Source organism: Athene noctua, chromosome 4, assembly GCF_965140245.1.
Source record: "Athene noctua chromosome 4, bAthNoc1.hap1.1, whole genome shotgun sequence".
Classification (NCBI taxonomy): Eukaryota; Metazoa; Chordata; class Aves; order Strigiformes; family Strigidae; genus Athene; species Athene noctua.
The window spans coordinates 30,205,586-30,227,969 of NC_134040.1; the positions used below are offsets into that span (position 1 = coordinate 30,205,586).

Below are 22,384 nucleotides of genomic sequence, written 5' to 3' on the forward strand. Positions count from 1 at the left end.
AAGTAACTCAGGTTTGTGGTACATCAGCACTTTCTGCATGTCAGCATGCAGAGGTTTATGGTAGTTGACCTTTAACTAAGGAAACCTACAGCTGAGTATGACAGAATGTATGGTATTAGTATGAGAGAGAAAAGCCTTATCTACATCTTAATTCCTCCTTTGCTGTGTGAAGATTTATTCTGCCAATTTTGCTCAACATAAAATGCAAAGGCTAGAAATAACTAACATTGCCAAAGAAGTCCAAGATACTGATGAAATATTTGGAATAGATTAAAAAATGTTTTACTGGAAGCAAACCTGCGCCAGCTAATGGCCTGTCAAAGGTAAGTGCAGAAACCTAAAAAGAGGATAGCGGGTGGAGTTTTCTCAAGAGGCACCAAATTGATGTGACAAACAGTAGACTTGGAAAATAATTTAAACATTGAGACACAGATGCTGTGACATCATTTGTGAGGAAAAAAAAAACCAGGTTGTAGAACTGCAAGTCAAAGGCATATCAACAGGGAAATTGTCAAAACAATATTAGATTAATAGAGTTACTGAGCTTTTAATACTGTGGAGCCAAGGTAAGTCTGTAGGAGAATGACATCCAGTAAGAATATAAATGAATGCTGTCAAAGGCTTATGTATTTATCTAGATGTACAGATGAATCTGTACACAGTTTTTATCAGAATAATTGAAGTGATTGATAGAAAAAAGCTGATGGGAGGAGTTTTGTTTTTTGTTTCAGATGATTGTATCATTTCCATCCTAAGGGTAATCATTTCAGGGAAGTTCTCCATGGCAAAAAACACTTGTCTAAACTTCTGAAATTTTAAGAGAATTTTTGAAAGCGTCCTTTGTGATTTGGTATATAGAGTTAGTTTGTCAATAAGCATCATCGAGGTTTTATTGGCATGCATAATTTAAATCAGCATGGATTTAAGAAAATTAAAACACCATATGTTGGTATTAAACACAAATACATTCCTCACTCCCTGTTTGCCATTGTTACTGCCAAGTTTGAGAACGTATAGATGCATGTATTTCATAGCTTAAGTAGGTCTTTTATCTGAAATACTGGGGGGAAAAAAATGTCAGACAGTCTATCACCAATGTAAAACAAATACTGAAATTTACAGAAGTTTGTAAATACATTCTTTCCACTGTATCTAGGAAAGAGTATGTAAGTATTTGGGATGTATGTTAAGAATTAAATTGGAGCATCTGTCATGGCAAATGTGCCATTAGGAAGTTGGAGGGGGTTGTAAAGGGCTTATCTGAACACTTTGTACTGAACAGTAGTTGGAGATGGAGAATATAGAAAATTAACAATGTAAGGTAGGTAAAAACAGCATGGCCAAAGTAAAGGCAACAGAGCCTGATTTCATTAACACTTGAGTGTGTGGAAAGAATTCAGAGTGTAAACAGTATGGAAAATAAAATGTATTCCCCCAGCAGTATGATTTCTGCCTAAAGGTGTTTGTGACAGAGGTGTGATGGACTTTGGAAAATGGATTAGTTTTTAGAACTATTTGATATTAACACAAAAATGCATTTGTAGCTTAATGCTATAACCATGTCATAAAAGGGTGGGTGGTTTTTTTGTTTTTTGATGAAAATCATTAGATGTAATGAATCGGCTGGGTACAGATGATGCTTCTTTTCCTTGGCAGAAACAAACAAATCACCTCCTCAGCCTTAATATGCTGCTGCTATGTTGAACTAAAACTGGGACAGTTCTGAGAGGGATCTCCATGTGCTAGTGTTTTATGTTCCCTCTGCTCATTTTATGATTATTTTAATCTGAATTTCATACAGTCAGTAGAATAACAGAACAAAGAACTTCCTTGGCTCACTCTTGCGTAGTCAGAGTTACTAGATAGCTACTTAACTATCTGCTGACAGTTTATGTAGTTGTAAGAATACTGCAGGAAATAATGTGCAACAATACTATTTTAAGAGACGTATGGCTATGCAGAGGCATATGTGCAAACATGGGTATGGCTATAATAGCTGTTGCTTTCTAGAAAGGTCTGAAGTCACAAACAGGATTGTACACCTCATCTGCAATAGTGGTGACAGTTTTTTTGGAAAGTGTATAGAAAGCAGCATCTCTGTACAGCAAGCCATTAGCTATGAAGAAGGAAATTTTACTAGGAAGTTGTATTTTACTAAAAACCGCTGTTAGATACTGCTGTTATGTATGGGTGAGCAGTAGTGCAGGCAATGGGGGAAGTGAAAAATCCTGAAATCAATCTCTTTTTTTCATTTCTGACCTTTTCCTTTTTATGCAGGAAAAGGACCAGCGCAGCCTAGATATCAATACTGCCAAGTGTATGTTGGGCCTTCTTTTAGGAAAAACATGGTCCCTTTTTCCAGTATTTCACCAGTTTCTAGAGGTATGAAGTTTGAAAAGGAATTAGTTTTTTGAACTGTCTTCTCTGGTACTTTTAACTAAAGGTGGAAGGAACAGCTAGGAATTTTTTGTCCTGATTTTTAATATGCTAACCCCCAAAGCAGCACTTGTAACTTGCTATTTTTCCTTTCTTCCTTTTCCCTAAATGCCAATGCTGTTAAGGTTTATTTAATGCAGGACAAAGTATAGAATGTCTTTGATTTGCTTTTGGACTTCATTTTATTGCTGTATTGTTTGTTCACTAAAAGATAAAATCAGAAACATTATTTATTCAACATTACTTTAACTACTTAGTGGTTTCTTTAATCCTGTTTAGTTTTATGTGGCAAAAAATAATTTATCACAAGGTTTAAGTTTTCTGTAAGAAAATCTGAATTTGAGGGAGTTGGAAATATATTTTAGTAATTTCTGTTTCTTGCATAATTTATCACAAGGTTTAAATTTTCTGTGAGAAAATCAGAATTTGAGGGAGTTTAAAATATATTTTAGTAATTTCTGTTTCTTGCCTTAAGCAGCAATCAAAATACAAAGTTATCAATAAGGACCAATGGTGTAATGTTCTTGAATTCAGCAGAACAATTAACCTTGACCTCAGTAACTATGATGAAGATGGAGCCTGTAAGTACTACCATATGTTGGTGTTTTAAAATAATTTATTTCTCTGAGCTTAATCATTCAGTGTCCTTTTACAAAATTTTGTAAAATACAGTTATTTGATCTCTCTACAGGGCCAGTGTTGTTGGATGAGTTTGTGGAATGGTATAAAGGAAAACAGATGACATAGGAGTTTAACTATGCACAGCCACTCAAGAGTCACTGTTACCACAGTAATGTCAACCATTAGCCATAAACTGCTATTTGTATCAAAGTGCATGCTGCTTTTCTTGCACTGCATCCCTTTTGCAGGGACCTTTTGGTGTTTGCTATTTAACAAGCTAGCTATGCTTGCTGTGTAGCATTGTTCTCTTTGAAGGCTGCTTTGCATTTTGTATTTACACTACAAATTGGTGAACTTGCCAGCGTCTTCACTGTGATTATGTGTATATTGCTGTCTAAATTTTGTATATGTGTATAAAAAAAAAAGCTTCACCTAGGGATTATTTCTGCAGAAATGTATTGTAAAAATAATTCTGTGGCATATTTCTAGTCATCACTTACATGTTTCAAACTTCAGTTATTTTGTTTTTCTTTTGGTCTCAAATGTAGCATTTCAGAAAATGAAATGAACACACTGCTTGGACATAGTTATGTGAAGAACTATTGTCAATTTTAATGTTATTGAGATGCCAGTCTCTGAGTGGAGAAGACATGCTGTGACTTCCTTCAGCGGAATTCGCCAAACCTGACCTATTGCTTAATAGGAATGAAACATTGGTGTCTTAAAAAAAAAAAAAAAATATATATATACATATAAATATTAAACCACTGTAATAGTTGTACATGCCGCAGATGATTTCCATTTGAAGAAAAAAGTACTGACTTTTTAATGTTAAAACTGCAGTAGTCATTACAGGTACAAATGAACAAATTAAAGTACCTTTTAAAAATGGGTTTTAGACTTTCGTAAATTGCCTTTGGCATACTCCTTTTAATTTTTGGTGTACCAAGAGTGTTTGGTCTATGTTGCGATCTAGTGAAATTGAAAGTTCTAGCTAAAATTAGTGGTTTGGGGAATAAAGTCTGCTTAGCCCTAGCACATAGATAATATAGATTTGGGGTCTCTTTGTAACATTAGTCTTTCCCAGGGTCTCTAACTTAGTGTTTCTAAGTAATTAAAAATCTGATATCAAATAGTCAAAACATTACTTTTTTTTCATGCTGGGGATTGGAATTTCCTAGCAGAATGTCCATTGCAGGCAATGGGCATGTTAAACACCAGCATTAAATGACAGTACTTTTAGTAGGGACCACTGCCTATTTCACTCATTTGTTAATCTGCATATGACCGTTCTAGTGATGATTTTGGGGAAAACGAGTGAATGGAATGATGTTTTAAGTTCTGTAATTTTGTCATGTTGTCTTTGCCTTACCCTTCCTTATTAAGTAACGTTAGTGTTGGATTTTTATAAATAGGTCCTTGAAGTATCCGGTGCTATTAAACTTTGGTCCCTAAGGATTTATTAAAATGCTCCATATTGATTCACAGAGCATTTAACAAAAAAGGGCCAGTGAATGTTTTGGAACAAAGAATAACATTCATTTTCTGTAGAACTATTTTACGTTATCGGCAGTTTTAATATTTCTCTAGAATGCAATCTAGGGGAAGTGCGGGTAAAGTGTTTTAGGTTTGAATGTGAAATTTTCAGCTGTATTGAAGGTCCTCTTCTGCCATCACTGAAGTCAGGAACAACTGTCATTAACTTAACCACTTTCAGGATTAAGCCTAGTTTAGCAAAAGCACATTAGTTTGCTGCCCTGGACCAGGAAGTTGTAATCGTGGTGCTACAAGTGGTCATTTGTGTTCAAATCTGTGTGGTGGTGGTTTTTGTTTGTCAAACTCAGCTGCCAAAGACAAAAACTGTTAGTGTGTGTTTGTGTATATTTGTATATACATAAATATACAAAACTAGAATTTCATGATGTGAAGAAGAAAATACTACCTTTCCCGTGAAATAATAATGTTTGGATTTCCATGACACTAAATAGCACTCTTTAAAGATAATAGTGATAAAAGATACATAGTCATTGCTTTCTCCTGTACTAATACGCATAACCTTAATTCCATGTTTGCCAGTTTGCACAAGAAATTAATTCAGTGGAGTGTGGTATTTAAAGTTTACAATAAGCCTCTTACTAAGACACACACATTTTATTAAGAATTCTGATGTAAATGTGTATATTACCATAGTATAATTGTAAGGAAATATCAGTGGAGCCTGCTGATTTAGTTCTTAAAAGAATGAACTCAGAAGCAATATAACTTTTAACATTTGGCTAAAGTGTGGTTGCTAAGATTTTAAGTGAAATTCTGTAATTTTCTTAAATGTTAAGCTAGTTGCTGACTTTACAAAACTCTTGAGCACAAATTGGCATGAATCCTGCAACAAATACAAGGTTTGCATAAAAGGTTTTGTGTGTCACAAATAAGTTGTCTTCCAATAATGGAAGCAAGAGCCAAAGACACTTTTAATCTATTACTGTTATAGGTATAACTTTCATACAACAGGGTCAACAGAAATCTGTTCGGCTTAACCAGGTGCTCTTTTTCCAAGTTCTGCTAACGTTTATCACAGTACAAAATTTAATAAAAAGCAAAGAAAACAGAGGAAAAGAAACCTCAGAAGGTACTCATGCTGTATAAGTACACAAACTCTTCATTTTTTCTTTGGGTAAAAATAATCTGGAGTGATGGAAAGGAAGAATGTTTTTGGAATTGAATCAGCTAGATGCTGCAAATTTTTTTTCTTCCACTTGCAAGCAGGATGAATCTGTAGTCTTCAGCTGCTTTATAAACATCTCCATAAAATAAACCACAAATTCAATTACAGCTAGTAGACAGCTTTACTGACATTTATAAAGAACAAATCGACTAAAATGGACTCGTATGGCTTGATAAACTTCCCTGTGATACCCATCCTTCTGTTTTTGCTATATATGCTGATAAGCAGAGGATCGTAATATTGCCAGCTCTTGTATTTTGGAAAAATTCCAGAATTCTTACTTTTAAATAATTGTGGAAACTTAACTAAGCTCCTCGGTTTACCTTGTTTTTAGTATAAGTTTGGTGTTTGCTCTTTTGTTTGTTACACTGTCATACAGTTGATGTAGGTTTTCTGTTGGTTTTTGTTGTTTGGGGTTTTTTTCCTTTTGAAAAGTGATATACAGAATACGTTGACTTCTTAGACAAGACACTGAGAGGTCATTCTGGCAGAAGTGTCATGGGTCTTATGCTAATCTTTCTGGTGTACTATTACTGTCCTTTATAGCAGAAACTTGATGATCTACGTGCTATTCATGCTTGGGAGATGTAAAGTGGAAAGCCAGTTAGTGAAAGGAAAACAGCATCAAAACACGATAGCATTGGACACTTTTGAGTTGATAGATGCCAAATATTTGAAGCTCTTTGCACTTCTATGATCTTAAAGTTTGTTCAACCTAAATGATTCTGTGTTTTTATGAATATTAGTAACTGAAACTTTCCAAAAATTAACTTTCATTCTACAGTAGAATAATATTTAAAATACTGATTCTGTGTTACTCTTTTTTAACTTTTCATCTTTTTTCAAGAAAAGGAAGCAGACGTGGATGGAATTTATTGGAATCCTTTTATGTACTTGAGTTTTCAGTTAAAACCTATTTAAGGTTGTCTTTAAGCTACAGTAGGTATTTGGGTTACCTTTGTGTAGCCTTTTCTAACATTTGTAGAGGACTGGAGTCCTCTCATTTTACCACAAATACATACATTTTATTTTATCACAAATATGCTCACACGATCAAAATTAGTTACAGCTCATTGCTACTTGGTTAATGTTCCTAACTTATTTTTTGGAGAGCAAGAAATGGATTTCAGTTGTGTTAAGGTTTTCCCAGATTTCTGTTGACCCTTGGTCACAAGTCTAACAAATTGTTTAATACTCTTGGAATTCATATAGACAGCTTTAAAGGTTAGCTTGTGCCCTGGTTTTAATTATAACTGCTAAAATACCTCTTTCTAGGCCTTATATTTTGTCCTTATTGCTGTAAAAGTGTATAGAATCCATCCACCAACTGAATAGTTTGTTGTCTGTAATTGAGATCAAAACTCAGCTTGATATTTTTTAAATTTTTTTAATTCCCCCCCCCCCTCCCGTGTGTGTGTGTATGTGTGTACATGTGTTGTCACAAAATAGTACCTACTGACACTGCTGTTGCAGGAACAGCAGTTAACCTGTAACTATGATTGCTTTATGTCTTAGTTATTTGGATATTACATAAATAAGGTGTACTAAACTCCTGTGACTCACAACCTAATGAAAATACTGTTATGCCACCTAACATGAGTTCATCCAGTTGCTTTTTAGGTCTTTTGCTGGTGTTGATGTACAATGGCATCCCACAAATAAACAGTATTTGTGTTGGTTTCAGCAAATGACTTCAGATTTTTCTGTGTTCATACTTCAGAAATTCTCATATCTGAACATGCATCATTTCAGCTGGCAACCTTTATCATTTAGTAGCAGAGAACTTATATGTGTAATGTTGTCATCCTTATTTCTAATAGTAAGGTAAATCAGTATTTCAAAATTTGTTGGAAAAAAGGTATGTTTGATATGGAGTGTGTGGGTGTGAAACAGTATTGTAATACAAAAGATTTCAACAAAAAAAGTCAATTTGATCAGGAATGTCTCTTAAGACATGATTTTATAAGAAGCTTGATTTACCCGCTCATCTCAACACAGGTTTTTAGGCCCATGAGGTCCTTGTAGAGAAGCTGTTGATGTATGGCTGGATGAGTGGACAGTGAGGTAGATGGATAACTGGCTGCATGACAGGGCCCAGAGGGTGGTGGTCAGCAGTGCAAAGTGTAGTTGGAGGCCAGTAACTAGTGCTGTACCCCAGAAGTCAATACTGGGTCCAGTCCTGTTCAGCATCTTCATTAATGACTTGGATGATGGAGCATGCAGCACCCTCAGCAAGTCTGCTGATGACACCAAACTGGGAGGAGTAGGTTGTCACACTGGAGGGTCATGCTGCCATCCAGAGGGACATCAACAGGCTGGAGAAAGGGGCTGACAGGAACCTCATGAAGTTCAACAAGGAGAAGTGCAGGGTCCTGCACCTGGGGAGGAGCTACCCCATGCACCAGTATACGCTGGGGGCCTCCCAACTGGAAAGCAGCTTGTCAGAAAAGGGACTGGGGTTCCTGATGGACACCAAGTTGAAGATGAGCCAGCAATGTGTCTTTGCCACAAAGAAGGCAAAAGGTATCCTGGACTGCATTAGATAAACGTATTGCTAGCAGGCCAAGGGAGGTTATCCTTCTCTGCTCAGTGCTGGGGAGGTCACATCTGGATTCCTGTGTCCAGTTCTGGGCTCCCCAGTACCAGCAGCACCCCAACATACTGGAGAGAGTCCAGCAAAGGACCACAAAATGATGAAGGGACTGGAGCTTCTATCTATGAGGAAAAGCTGAGAGAGCTGAGACTGTTTAGCCTGGAGAAGAGAAGGTGCTGGGGCTGTTCTTGCTAATGTATATTAATACCTGAATGGAGGGTATAAAGAAAATAGAGCTAGACTCTTTTCAGCAGTGTCTGGTGGCAGCACCAGAGGCAGTGGGCACAAACTCAAACACAGGAGGCTCCATCTGAACACAAGGAAACCATTTTTGACTGTGAGGGTGACCGAGCACAGGCACAGGTTGCCCAGGGAGGTTGTGGAGTCTCCAGCCTTGGAGATACGCAAAAGCCATCTGGGTATGATTCTGGGCAACCAGCTCTAAGTGGCCCTGCTTGAGCAGGAGGGTTGGACTAGATAACCTCCAAAGATAAATTCCAACCTCAACCCTTCTGTGATACTGTGATTTCTAAAAGTGTATGCTTAAGAAAATTCTCTCTAAGGTACTCAAATAAAATTCTGGAAGAAAAGACCAGTTTAGTAGTATTTAAATGTGGTAATATTTTGATCTTAGGGTCTGTTCGTGACCTTAAACACTTGTTCTTTTCTTACTTTTTAGAAAAGTTTTTAAATTATTTGACTTATAAGAGACTTCACAATAATTTTTTAAAATATTTTGCACTATTTGAGCTACCAGTCCTAAGGCTCTTGACTTAAAATGTTATGTAAAGTTGAATGTGTTTATGTTGCAGTTAGAATATTGTAATGTGGAGCCTGTTCCAGAGAAGCCATTCTTCATTAGGTTCATGTTGGTGATGAAGGCTGGACTTGCCTTCACCAGTTCTCAGAATGTAGCCTATAGATGGGGTGAGTCACAGTCTTCTGTGCTATGAAGACTCTAATACTATTACCCAGATAGTTTCTGATGTTAATTATATGTAGATTAAGTGTGAACGTCCTTTATATTCGTTATTTTCCAGCCCAGTTATCAGCATATTTGGAGAGAGTGAAATGCTTTGTACCTAGAGCAAACAACTTGATAATTACCAAAGTACCATAAATATGTGTTTGGAAATGAGAGCTTTGTTCCATTGTGATTACTGTATCTGAAGTTTTTGATGTACTCTAAAGACTTCAGTATTTTTTCCTATACTGATTCACTGTATGAGGGATACTATGTCCTGTCAACCCTGGAGCTCAGCATGATGTTGCTCTGTGAGAAGGGTGTGCCTAGACTGTTACCGGCATCCTCTTGGCTGCCTCCTCATGCTTCATTTATGAATACATACAGCATGCTCTCAGCCACCTTTTTTATTGAGTCTATTCTGTGACTTGGTCTGTTTACCCACTGTCGACTGTGATAGTAACGTAAGGCTTACCAGAAGTTTTGCTACCTGAAGTTACTGAGGAAAGTAAAGAAGTTTCAACATCTCTAGACCAGGTGCAGTTACACATTTCTGCAATTGTAACTTCTATGCAAGGGGAAAAAAAAATATGGTGGTGTCTGTATAATGTACACATACTTTTATAACTGCAACTGGTTTTCTACTAGTATGGGTGTTCTAGAAAATTCTCAGTGATGAAAGCAACTAAACCAGTCAAGTTTTCAGTGCAAACAAACTATAATGGATATCAGCCAAAATGTGAAGAAAAGTGAATGGATAAAATCTTGGAGTTGCTGAGTGGGGGACTGTGTAGCTACCATGTACAGAAGGGCATGGAGAAATAGGATAAATGGAGAGGAGTAGAGTGTGAAGAGTACTGCTTGGAAGCCACAGAAGATGTGTAAAAGGTTTTGTATTAGCTTTAAGAGCAATTGCTAATGAAGTAAGGAACTAGTATGAAGGAAAAGCAGCTGAGTGTTTGGGTTTGAATTAACAGGTGATAAATGTCTGATCAGTAGCAAAGGAAATGTGCAAGATCAGGCAGAAATCCAAAGGTAAGTTTGAGACAGAACATCTGCAATATTCTGACAGTAGAATGAAGTACTTTTCACATGTTAAAAATCTCTTGATGAAGGAGCAAATTTATTTTCTCTGATGAGAAGAGCAGATAACCTTTTCCTGTAACTTTATGGCATAAAGGGAGACTTAGAAAACTCACAGCTTCTCACAATTAGTGTGTACTGTCTGCATTACTACTGCAACATTTCCATAGTCAGAAAAAAGATGAGAAAATAAGTTTCCAGTATATATTTTGAAAGCCTGCTGGACTGTAGCAGAAACAAATGACAAAACATTGCTGTGTAAAAGACATCAATGGAGTCACTCAGATAGTTGTTTTTTTTTTTTTTTTTTCCCATGACTCATGAAATTGGCTTGCTTATGTAGTTAGATTTCTTGTTAGTAGCTGGTACAGCCAAAAGGTGACAGACCTTGGAGAGATCTGTCAACACAGTGTTTGAAGACTCGTGTATACCATAAGGAGCAAGTCTGCACTTTTTTATGTATTCCATTTTTAAAGTCGCTTTGGCCACAAGTAACTTCCATGTATAATGAGCTTTACTGAAAGATGGTTATGGGTGTTAAGAAAAGCACTGGTGGTGAGGAAATACAGTTCTGTTTTCTGCTCCTAGTGGCTATGTAGCTTTTCGTGTGAGGAATCACACTCAAATTACCCGGTTCTTTACTTTTAGACAGCTTCTAAAAACACGGTTGGTTTTTATGTCACACACTGTTCTTTGAGAACAGCAGCCTTAAATTCAGTAGAAGCCAAGGCATTACATGACTGTGTGGGGATTAGGAGAGAAAAATTGCAGTAGAACCAGGGTGTAATATTTACAGACATTTACAGAATCAAGGAATTCGATGTATTGGGAAACATTATTTTAGAGTTACTATATTTTTAATATTTCTGGGAATGCTGTAGTTTTTGCAGATTTGAGTGTTTTGTCATTCAGTTCTTGTCTACTCAGACTGCATCAACAGTTCTGGACAGTTAAATATATAAAACTTTTTCCTGTGTTTGAAAAACAGAAAACAAAATCAGACCCTTAAACTCATAAATAATTGGATGACAAATTATCAATTTCTTCAGAAGATGATCTCATCCTTCGTTTCTGAGTGGACTCCTACCAAAGGAATGAAGCTTGTACTTGCTCTTAAAAAAACTTCTTAGTTAGCAATTTAGATACTACTGAGTACTGGAGCAAAAAGAACAGAAATCTTCCAAGAACTAAGTGGAAAGCAAGGAGATGTGTGTGTGACAGCAGATGCATTGTTTGTAATTGAATTACAGATGTTACTGAGTGCAGTTATTTGCAAACACTGTGGTGACCTGGATAAATCCATGGAGCACCTACCTGAAACTGCCATATAATCTATCCTGAGTTATGGTAGGGATTTTGAGAAAATCGGCGAGAAAACCCCAAAACAAACCAATAAGAGATCTATGCATAAGTGACTTGGCTCAGTAAATATATAAGTGATAATTGTGATGTTAGATGTGTAAAACAATTATTTAAAAGGAGCTCAAGGTGTTAAAATATTTTTCAAATGATCAAATAGTATGTGTTGGTCTTCAGTTGCTTTTACTTGCCTCAAGTTTTTCGCAATACTCGTTTTTATTCCCAATTATATGAAGCTAACAAAAATTATTAGCTTCTGTCAGCATCTCTTTGTTCTTTAGTGGTTTTGTCTTTAAAGATAGTTTCAAAGATGTACTGTGCCACTGGATGTGCTCCTCATCTCACAGAATTGAAATGTGGTCCCTCTATTTAGTGTTTTTAGTGAATTGTGTCTTCATAATGGAATTTTCCCAGAGCTGCTGACCAGCCTCCTGTATTTTCTGGGACCCTGGGTGTGTTTCCCTTTGTGATATTCCCCTTCAAGGATTACATCAATGATGCTGTGTATGTTAAAAGGGCCTTGGGCCATATTCAGAGAAAATTGTATCTTGCATTTGTTATCATTTGTCATAGAAAAAGTTACTGTGTATCAAGCCATTGATATTCTAACACAGTAGTTTTGAGCTGCTCTTGTTTTGCCCCTCTCAGTAAAATTCTGAAGTGGGTATAGGATCCTTTTCTATAGGGAATTACAGCTTAGTAGTAGTAGGTTGTCTTTTTTCAAATTACCCTTCCCACATCATTGTATCTGCAAACTACAGGTGATGTCCCATCAGTAGCTAGATCTCCATAACTCACTTTTCTGCAAGGTTTGAATTCTATTCTGTTTCTCTGAGAAATAATGATTTTGTTACTCTCTATGTTTTGCCAAGTTAAAAAGTTTTTTTTTTTTAAATTTAATTGAATACTGCTTGGACTCTTCCTATCTCTGCAAAATTGGGGGAATTCAGAGACGCTTAATTCACAAATTTGGTTCAAAAAGCAGAAGATGGTACTATTTCAATGTATAGGGTGAGTCCCACAGGGAAATGCAATAATAGTAATAATGTAATGATAATTTCAGTGTCACATTTATTTTAGATGAAGAGAAACAAAACGGTGCATATTAGAGGTGAATTCTAAGGGAAACTAATATCTTGGTACCAACAATAATGAGAAAGTAAATATATATTTCTTTTTATAATTACAATTTATAATTATAAATATACAATTTATAATTACAACAAAAGCTTTATTATCAGTTATAACTACTGTGTAGTTTACTCATTTGAGTATCCTAGAGTTGTTCCATAAAATCTATTCTTGTTTTACAAATACCCTTCTAAACAAAAGTCCGTGGCTTCTGGCCTGAATTACCCTGTGGAATTACGGTGTTTTTAAACTGGATGGATGCAGGTTTTCTGCATCTCATTGTTAAGTCTAGTGTCCTGGTTTCTGCTGGGATAGAGTTAATTTTTCTTCTTAGTAGCTAGAATAGTGCTCTGTTTTGAATTCAGTATGGGATTTGGTATGAGAAGAATGTTGATAATACACTGATGTTTCGGTTGAGATCAAGGACTCTCCAGCTCCCCATGTCCTGCCCACACACAGGTGTACAAGAGGCCCCAGCACTGCCAGAGCACTGGACCCAAACTGGCCAATGAAATACTCCGTATCATATAACATCATGCTCAATATATAAAGGAGGGGGTGGCAGGAAAGTAGGGGGTTTTCTCTCACTTCTACGATTGCAATTGCAGAATCTTGGTCTTTTGAGATCTCTAGGCAGGAACAGGCTGTGTAGCAGTCAGCACGGGAGGTGAGCAATTGCATTGTGCATTACCTCTTTGTACTTTCTGTTATTGTGTTTTATTTCAATTATTAAACTGTTTTTATCTCAACCTATGAGTTTCCCTTTACCCCTCCAGTTCTTGCCTCCATCCCCTGGGCAGGGGAGGGTGAACGAGCGGCTGCATGGTGTTTGGCTGCTGGCTGGGTTTAAAACCTTGACATCTAGTTCCATAACTTGGATTTTCTGAAGTTAAAGGCAGATAGATAGTTGTACTGGGGGGGTGGGGGGGTGGGAACCTAACCAAGAACAATCCATGGTATTTAACAGTTACTGAAAGCTACACACTTCATTTTAAGACATGATCACTTTTGCACCTACTATATGACAGCTATGTGAGAGCTTAGTGTTACAGTTTTGTGTCTCAACTACTGATGTTTGTTCTGCTTTGCAAAACATTAGCAAATCCATCAAATGCTCTTCTTAACAAAAAACTGGCTCCTAAATTGGTCTGACTTCTTTGAGTTTTTCACTTGAATTTTGGAGGTTGACAGCTGTTGTAGCATTGTTCTCCAGTCCTGTTAAAGTAGTATCATCCTCCGTCTTGCTGGATTCGGTGCTTTTGGACGATGTATTTCCTGTAGTTTTTTGTGGGAAAGAACATGAACTATGTTGTGTGCTTTCATTGAAGAAGCCTTGTGGGACTGAGAAGGAATATGCATCCTCATTGTTCTGATCATGTTGGAAATGATCTACTGTGTGGAAGATGGATTGGTTTTTTTGAAAATAGTGAAGGTGCAGCAAATCATCTGTAAGACTGCAAGACTGTGTTTCTTCAGGCAGACTACAGTTGCTGGTATCCTGTAGTTCTGTGTATCTATCACAGTTTTGCTCATTAAAACCTCTTTGCATTTTATCTATACAAGTCTTAGTTGTGCTTGCCTGCTTCCCCTGTGGTAGCAAGTCATCTTTCTCTGTAATAACTGTAAAATGTTTTTCAGCTGTGTGTTCAGGCAGAGACTGAAGAAATGACTCGTTGCTGGAATACGGTAGTGATGTTTTTTTAACAATTTCATTCAAACCAGTGTCAATGCGAGCAAAAATAAAATCATCATCCTCAAATGTACTCATGTTTCTTCTTAAGGTTATGTCCCCTTCATCATGATTCTTTTCAGAGGAGTTCTTCTCTGTGTGCTCGTCTGTGCTTCTCTCTGGTGCATTTTCTTTTTGTTCAGTGGGAGTGAAGCTGAGGGAATGCTGAGGTTCAATGGGAAACTGAGACAGCTGCAATTCAACCTCTTCAGGAATGTTCTCTATATCTGTGTCATATGTGGGAGAATGTTTTAATGAAAGTAACGGATTACCAAAATCTGTATTTTGATTGTGGAGAGAATCAGAAATAGAGTTTTGCACTGTTGACTCTTTCTCAGTAAAATAATCAAATGTATCAGGAACTTCTTGACTTGAAGAACGAATTGTGTCTGAATCTGACATGCTTCCATGGTCACTACATTCATCAGTGTAAGGTGATGCTGTTTCAGGCATGATGGTATCTGATCCGTAATTAATAGTGGTTTCAAAGTACACATTGTTTTTGTCTTCGTTTTTCCCGGTATGCTGAAGTTCAGCAGCACTGTTTGGAGACCCTGGCAGTGTTGAGGATTCAGTTCCACTGTTGATATCCGCTTCCTCTAATGATGACTGACAGACTGGCAGGTTGTCAGTAACATCAGGTTCCAGTTCAAAGTCTGCTAAAGAACTACAGTCACTCATTGTGAATGGAGTCCCTTCATCTGAAGAACTGTCACCAAATATGTCTGCTGAAGCATCTTTTTCATTTGTATGTTCTGTTTTGCAGTTGTACTCTGTAAGAGGAGAGTTTTCTACTGGTTGGTAGACACTTAAATTCTCAATATTTGTATCTCTCTTGCAGCTACTGGGTAAAATAAAATCATGGGTTATGTTTATGTTGCTTTTTAGACCGAGTTGTTCATCACAGCTTTGTCTTCCAGGCATAAATTTTGTAGCGCTCGTGCGTTCGTTATGTGAAACGATACCTTTTCTTTCAGGAGAATCTGGTGTAGCCTTTGTGATTTCAGACTGCAGCAGACCAGAGTTGTTGCTTACCTTGCTGTTCCTAGAATCTTGTGCAACTGTATGCATTTGTATTGTGGAAGATAGAAAGCCAGTTCCTCCCAAGAAGGATAAATCTAAATCTGAAGAGTCAGTGTGACTTGAGTAAGAGTCATCATTCAATCTCCTGGGCATGGAAGGGAACCTGCTCTTCTCTGAGTCTTCATTATTTGCATATTTTGAACCTTTCTGTAATGAAATGTCATCACTCATTAATTTTCTTGGTGTTACTTCATTGCTGTTCTTGTAATATATCCTTCCAGAAAATAGTCTGTTATCATCTACATTTATATTTTCATCATTGCTGGTACTAGTTTTGTGGTCTGAAAACACTGGTTTTTTCTTCACATTGATCTCATCATTGATTGGTTTCTGGTACTCTTCTCCAGTATTTGGTGCATATATACTGCTACCAGTGACATTTTCATGCAAAGCAGAAGTTTCTGTTGGAAAAATGCATGTGTTTCTTGAAGAATTCTCATCACAAATGAACAGATTACACTGCGTATTTGTAGATTTCCTTGCAGAGCACTCTCTGCTCAAGGTTTCAGCTGAAAAAGCTTGATTAGAACATGTATGTTCTGAACTAGAATTTTTGTTCCTGTGCATGAGTCTCCACAGGCTCACAAGGTAGGGTCTAGCAAAAACACCCAGACAAAAAGCACAAACAAATGTAATGAGCACTGAGAGGCAGACAGCCAATGCAAGGTCTTGCTGTGTTCTTCCTTGTCTAAAAACAGTGTTAGTGTCCCGAGTTTTTCTAACCAAAAATGTTGAAACCCTTTTTTTCACCTGTACATTGTAAATGAGATGTTTCTTCTTTCTTGTAGTAAAAATACACGAATATAGCCCTTCAGCAGTTTCCTCAGCATTGTATATCACTAAATTATTCATTTTACCCAGTGTCATGTGAGGAAGACTATTATCTTTTGAAATTCTGCCTTTAGGTGTCCACCAAGAGATTCCATTACCTGAAATAAAAGGAAGTACAAATTAAATTTTTCTTAAAACCATAGGATACTTGGCTTGCAGGGTCAAGTTATTCCTTTACCTATCTTGACTTTTCTATGACCTATCTTTGATAATTTTAACTATTATAAAATCCATTTTGGTTTTGTGCATCCATAGTCACTTTACATGGTACCAAGTATCTGTTAAACGATTATATGGGTGTCCCCCCCCTCCCCCATTTAAAACACAGTACATGTGAAGTCTGCTATTAAGATCCCATAGGAAAAATGGCATGAGGGAGGTGGTCACTGACACTATCTTAAGTATGTTCTGGAACGTACTAGAAACATCTGATCTCCCTGGTGGAAGATCCCTATTTATAGCCAGCTATTCTCTAGCATGGCTGTGGTCACTGTGTGCAATTGAAATAAAACCTCACTAGTTAACTGTCAGTGTTTTGACCAGTGTGGTTTTCCTGTACTTACTGCTTTAACTGCAGCAAAAAGGTTTGAAAACCAAGGATATTTGTATCTACCAAGCAATTCTTCCAAACTTTAGCTAGTGTAGGCCATGGCTGGTTGTTGGCTTTTGGGATATGTTTAAGGTTGTATGTACACCTTTGCGTTTGGGTCTGCTTGCATTCCCGGTTAAGTTTTGGTTCAATCCAGTGTGTTGATTTTAATCCCATGGGCAGGGTTTCCATGACTTTCCTTGATAATAGACAAAGCAGGTGACATTTCTGATAGACCCTACGTATTTTTCATTTGGGGTTAAAGTGTTCCAAGGGCAAAGCCTTACTACCTCATAGTGCTGTTAGTCCATTAGAGTTAAACCATTTTGCCTTATGGCATATGACAAATACACCTTCTACTCTTAAGTTTGGGCTTAGTTTTCCTTCTGCATGGGAAGTCAGCTCTGTAGATTTTGTCACTTGTACTTAACGTGCTCTGTATTATTTGTAAATGCTGAATTCATTTCCTAAGTGAACTGTGTGCTACAGTAGCTGTACTTTTTTAGAAGAAATATAAAACCTTTCCCTTACAAATAAACTTTAATTTCATTTTTCTGTAATTGAATACTAGAAATGCTGTTGTATCCTTCTTGGTTTTCTACATGCCCCTGAAGTGCCACCCCACTATTCGGTCCTTTGTTTGCATTCCAAAATTAACTGATAAATTTGCAACATACTACTTACAGAAATTTATTTGTGTATAAGTTGGCATCGCTTATTAGTTTAATGTAAGGATGGAGATGAAGACTTTTTTTGGGAAACATGACTTTCAAATATTCTAACTGGTATACATACTACTTTTGGATGAAATAAATTGTTGTTCAGTTATTTTTAAATGGTATCTTTAGAAATCCAATTTTTAAACCAGACTTCTGTGATCATTCTGCATGCATTTGGATTTTAGTAGCATATGGATGGAGTCCCTGTTTTACATACCTCTTGTGTTGTCTAAGTCACAGTTTAGCAGTAATGTCTTCCCTGTTGGGATTACAGCCGTCTTGAGCAAAACACTGTCTCTGCAGTTTAAATGGAAGCTTGAAAGATACAGCAGAGGTCTCTGTGGGTTGGTGGCAGATTTATTGTATGAAATACTCAATTTTTTCCTCATAGAGTCAAAAAGAAAATTAAATACATGCGTGAAAGCATTTAGTCTGCAGTTAAATATCCAGGCATTATTTGACAAATCCACTTCAAGTTGAAAGAAGTTCAGACTGATTAATATCTGTGGTAGAGGCATTGTCAGAGCATTTTCACGGAGATCCACAATCTATTTGGAAATAATTAGAATTAATTTGATATTCCTTACAACAGAATCCTAATTGCAATATCAACAATAATATTTATTTTAGTAGACAAGCACTTTTGCAGTTATGGAAACAATACATATGGTTAGTATTTAAAGAATATTGTTCTAAGCTTTTAAATTTGAATTGAATGTTTAAATTGTGGTCTATTTAGAATTCTCCCATTGTAGACTACATCTCTGTGAATGGCAAGCCACAGGGCTCTCAACATGGAAGAGATGGGAAGTAGAAAAGGATATGCATGTGTTCAAGCCAGTTATGGATTGGTTTGTGACATAGATAAATGGTGAATTTATGGTTATATTTTGTATATTTACAAGTGTGTGTTTTCCTATATATGAAAAGCAAATATATATTATATAAAAATAATTATTTTCACCATTTGCTTTAGTTTTTATAATTGTATACTAATATAATGATCAAAGACCAATATAATCATGCTGAATAGTTGATAATATCTCTAATGGTGATTAACACAAAACATTGAAACCACTGTCATACCGCTTTACAACCTGTAATTTGTTGAGATCCCTGAAGGCGTCTGGATGAATTTTACTTATCTTGTTGTTTTGCAAGTTGATGTCCTTCAGCTGTGAACAGTTTTGAAAATCATTCACATCAATCTGTTGTATGCCATTGGATGACATATGGACAATTTGTAAAGACTGCAGCAGGCCTAGTCCTAGGAAGAACAAAACTATTTTACATTTCATGTTCTTGTTTTCCCAATTGTGTCAAGTGGCTTTTTAAAATTATTTGCCACAAAATTCTTTCCATTCCTGTCTTTTGCAATGAGTGACTGCCGGCTTTGAGTTATTATGCCTTTCCTATTCATGGATGTCCCATTCTAAAAGTTGCGTAGCATCCACAGCAGGCATGTTAATACATTCACAATCAATGCATGTTTTAAAAATTCACATCTCTATAAAAGCAGAAACATTCCTTCATGCCATCAAAATTATTCTGACTGTGATCTCTGTGCTTTGAGCACGCTTCTCTGGAGAATATATTTAGTTTATGAAATCCAAATATATTAGTTGTAAATAAAAGATGGAGATGCAAAAGGTGATACAGTATTTCCTATTCATTGCCATTGCAAGATCACAGAAGCTTTTTGTATGTGGAATTATTTGAACTGTATTCGTAGGATGTAAACCTGACTGAGAACAAAAACATGTTGTTGTTTATGCCAGTCTGCCTGTGAATTATCAAGCATAACAGTCTATTCTTCGGCATATCCTAGTTACAACAGCATCTGTCTTGCAGAAATAGCCCTTTTGAATGCTGGAGATGATACCTCATTTTTCTTAGGTGCTGGGCAGGCAGCCCCCAAAGCTTCAGCCTGCAAGCTCCAGTGGGAAGGCAGGCACTGGAACACACAGCATCACCACAGTTTGTAGCATCTGAATGTCACTCTAAAGTGATTTTGGATCATACCACACTGTTGAGAAGCTACTAGTTCTCCTTAAAAATGTTGCCCTTCATGTCATCTGCTTTACTGGGAGTCTCTTATTTCAGTTTGCTGTTCTGTTTGCTGAGTAATTGATCTTTGGGTTTATCGTGAAAAGCAGAGGGAAACTCGAGGTAGCTGATTGGAAAGGCATCCAGAAGTTCTGGCAGCTCATACATTCTTCCTTGGACCTGCATGAGGAATTATAGTTTGGATGCTTCCCTGCAGCTAAATTTGTGTCAAAAATATACACTAGTATGGCAGCAGTGGCCAACAGCCTGACATGTTGGGGGGCAGCTGTAAGAAGGGTTTCTCTGTGGCCAAAGTCCTCTGCTTTAGAACTTCAGTTTGTGTTTTCTTACCAGAGCTTAAAAACTAGAACATTAGTGAAGTATTTTGGAGGAGGAAAATAAAGTTCTGAACATGTATTTAAATGAATATGGGATTTAAGTATAACTTGAAGTATGATGCATAGCAATTTGACTTTTAACATCTAAAAATTGAGTCTCTTACAGCAAAGGGTTGTTCTGTCTGACCCACTGAGGCATTCTATAATGTGCATTTATATTTATCTATCAAAACAAATCACATCTGCATCAATGTATTTTATAATGTAAGCTTTTCTATACTGTCTATATGGGAACTTTACAGATACTACAAAATGGTTTCCTGCATGCCAGAGAATTTAGTACAAAAAATTGAGAAAAACAGAATTTCTAGGACCCTGTATAGGTGCAAAATTTTTCCCTTTGTCTGACTTTGTGAGATAAGTGGGTTTTGGTTTGACACACACACACCCCCTCACCCCCCGCATTTTCAAAATCTAGAGCTAATGAATCTGATGATGTTACCAGAGATCAGTCAAATTCAGCAAACAGTATATAGTGTTGCTCATACTGCAGCTTCTGCTTCATTTAAACACTGTTTGGACCATGTGAATCATTGTTTATGAGGACACAGGCTGTCCTAGGGGCTATGATGCCTGGCAAGTGACACTTTCTAAAAGTCTGTCAAAACCTTACAGCCCTCTCTGGTTACTAGAAGGTGTCACTTGGGTTGGGAGTCAGATAGCATAGAGCAAAATTGTTTCGACCAAACAAAATATATTTTCCTGTCTTTGTGAAATACTGAAATCGGAGCAAATTTTATTTCAAAGAGTATTGACTTTCTTCTGAAGGGTAGTATGAAATTCATTATCCGTAATTTTCTTGATGTTAAGATTCATGACTGGGTTGTGGGAGGCTGGTGTTCTTCCAAAGATCCTTACTTCCCTTTCTATACAACAAGGAAAAATACTGCTTGGGCTCTCAGAGGATAAATTTGGTTATATTTGGCTGACATAAGGCATTACGATTGCAAAGACTGAATAAAAGCCCCAGCCTAATCCAGAACAACCCATTTGCTTCAGTCTCTGTATTTGCACACAGGTGGAACTTTCCCTCACCTGAAGTATAACTAAATGAGATAGCTGCATTCTGAGTTCAGTAAGATGTACCAAATCATATCCAAACCCAACTTACCCCTTGGGAGTGAAGTCCTTAAAAGATTTTGAAATGCTTACCTCTTGGAACTGTATTAAGATTATTTCTTTCAACTGACAAAACTTTCAAAGCAGGTAGGAGATGATCAACTTTTCTATACTTTTTAGACCCATGTGCAGGCATAGGTATGTCCAGTGTGAGGGTGTGGATGGCATTACCATTGAGGTTTAGAGTTTCCAAAACAGGTAAATTTCTACAAGTGCTTAAGGAGAGTTCAGAAATCAGGTTGTTACTGAGATTCAGGTGTTTTAGGATCCGTTCCTCATTTCTTCCATCAGTGCACAGAAAAGTTTGAATATTATTGTAACTAAAATCAGCTGTTATTGCTGTTTGTAATACATCTTCTGGAATAGTAGATATTCCGGTAAAAGAACAGTTCAGTAAGAACTCCCCATCCCACCGGCAGTCTGAATAGTGATGTGTATCAAGAAGAATCTGCTGTGACTTGGTTCCCACTAATCCAGGAAGACTGAAGTAAAGGATCACAGCTATGACACTCAAGTGAAAGTTATCCATAGTTATCTATATGTAAAATGAAAAATTATGGTAAGTTCAGCATAACAAGAGTTAAATGGCAAGCGGTATTTTGACATAAAAAAAAAAAATCTATGCTAAACAAACACCCAAAGCATTACCAATGTTCTGCCTTAAACATTCAGTTTTGGAGTCTTAGGTATGTTTCAGAAAGAACATTGAAAAACTGGTAATCTTCCCCCTCCCCCCACCTCTCCCAAAAAACAATCCGAACCTTTTCTTTCTTTTCCAGCCCTTCAGTCGAGAAACGCAGCTTCTCAGAAACTCGTGAACTAACAATGGAGACTTTTGAACTCTGCTTCAGGTATCACACACAATTACCACCGAGCAAAGTCCACCAGATACAATTCATGACTAACAGACGTGGAATGATCTTCATACTTACAGTTAATAAAATACTGACTTCCCTGTCAA

The 22,384-nt window shown here is 36.9% G+C and overlaps 2 protein-coding genes across 10 annotated transcripts in view; one reads left to right on the plus strand and one right to left on the minus strand.

The window, feature by feature from the left end:
- DCUN1D4 (defective in cullin neddylation 1 domain containing 4) overlaps positions 1 to 7,422 on the plus strand; it is a 47,759-nt gene extending 40,337 nt beyond the window's left edge. For 6 of the 8 annotated variants that reach the window (XM_074904790.1, XM_074904791.1, XM_074904792.1 and 3 more), the window contains 3 exons: positions 2,278 to 2,382; positions 2,915 to 3,017; positions 3,128 to 7,419. In XM_074904790.1, coding sequence (XP_074760891.1) covers positions 2,278 to 2,382; positions 2,915 to 3,017; positions 3,128 to 3,183 — 264 coding nt within the window. In that variant the 3' untranslated portion in view covers positions 3,184 to 7,419. Of the gene's footprint in view, positions 1 to 2,277; positions 2,383 to 2,914; positions 3,018 to 3,127 lie in introns of all 8 variants that reach the window. The other 2 variants (XM_074904796.1, XM_074904797.1) reach the window with 2 other exon arrangements.
- Positions 7,423 to 13,905: 6,483 nt separating this feature from the next.
- LRRC66 (leucine rich repeat containing 66) lies at positions 13,906 to 22,347 on the minus strand. 2 transcript variants are annotated; one of them, XM_074904783.1, is made up of 4 exons: positions 21,457 to 22,347; positions 18,958 to 19,127; positions 18,078 to 18,408; positions 13,906 to 16,650 (listed from the first exon to the last, which is right to left on the minus strand). In XM_074904783.1, the coding sequence occupies exons 1-4, from the start codon at positions 21,950 to 21,952 to the stop codon at positions 14,048 to 14,050; spliced, it is 3,600 nt and encodes a 1,199-aa protein (XP_074760884.1). In that variant the 5' UTR covers positions 21,953 to 22,347; the 3' UTR covers positions 13,906 to 14,047. The 2 variants fall into 2 exon arrangements, with proteins under 2 accessions (XP_074760884.1, XP_074760885.1); XM_074904784.1 differs by lacking the exon at positions 21,457 to 22,347 and having other exon boundaries at positions 18,947 to 19,382.
- Positions 22,348 to 22,384: the final 37 nt, after the last annotated feature.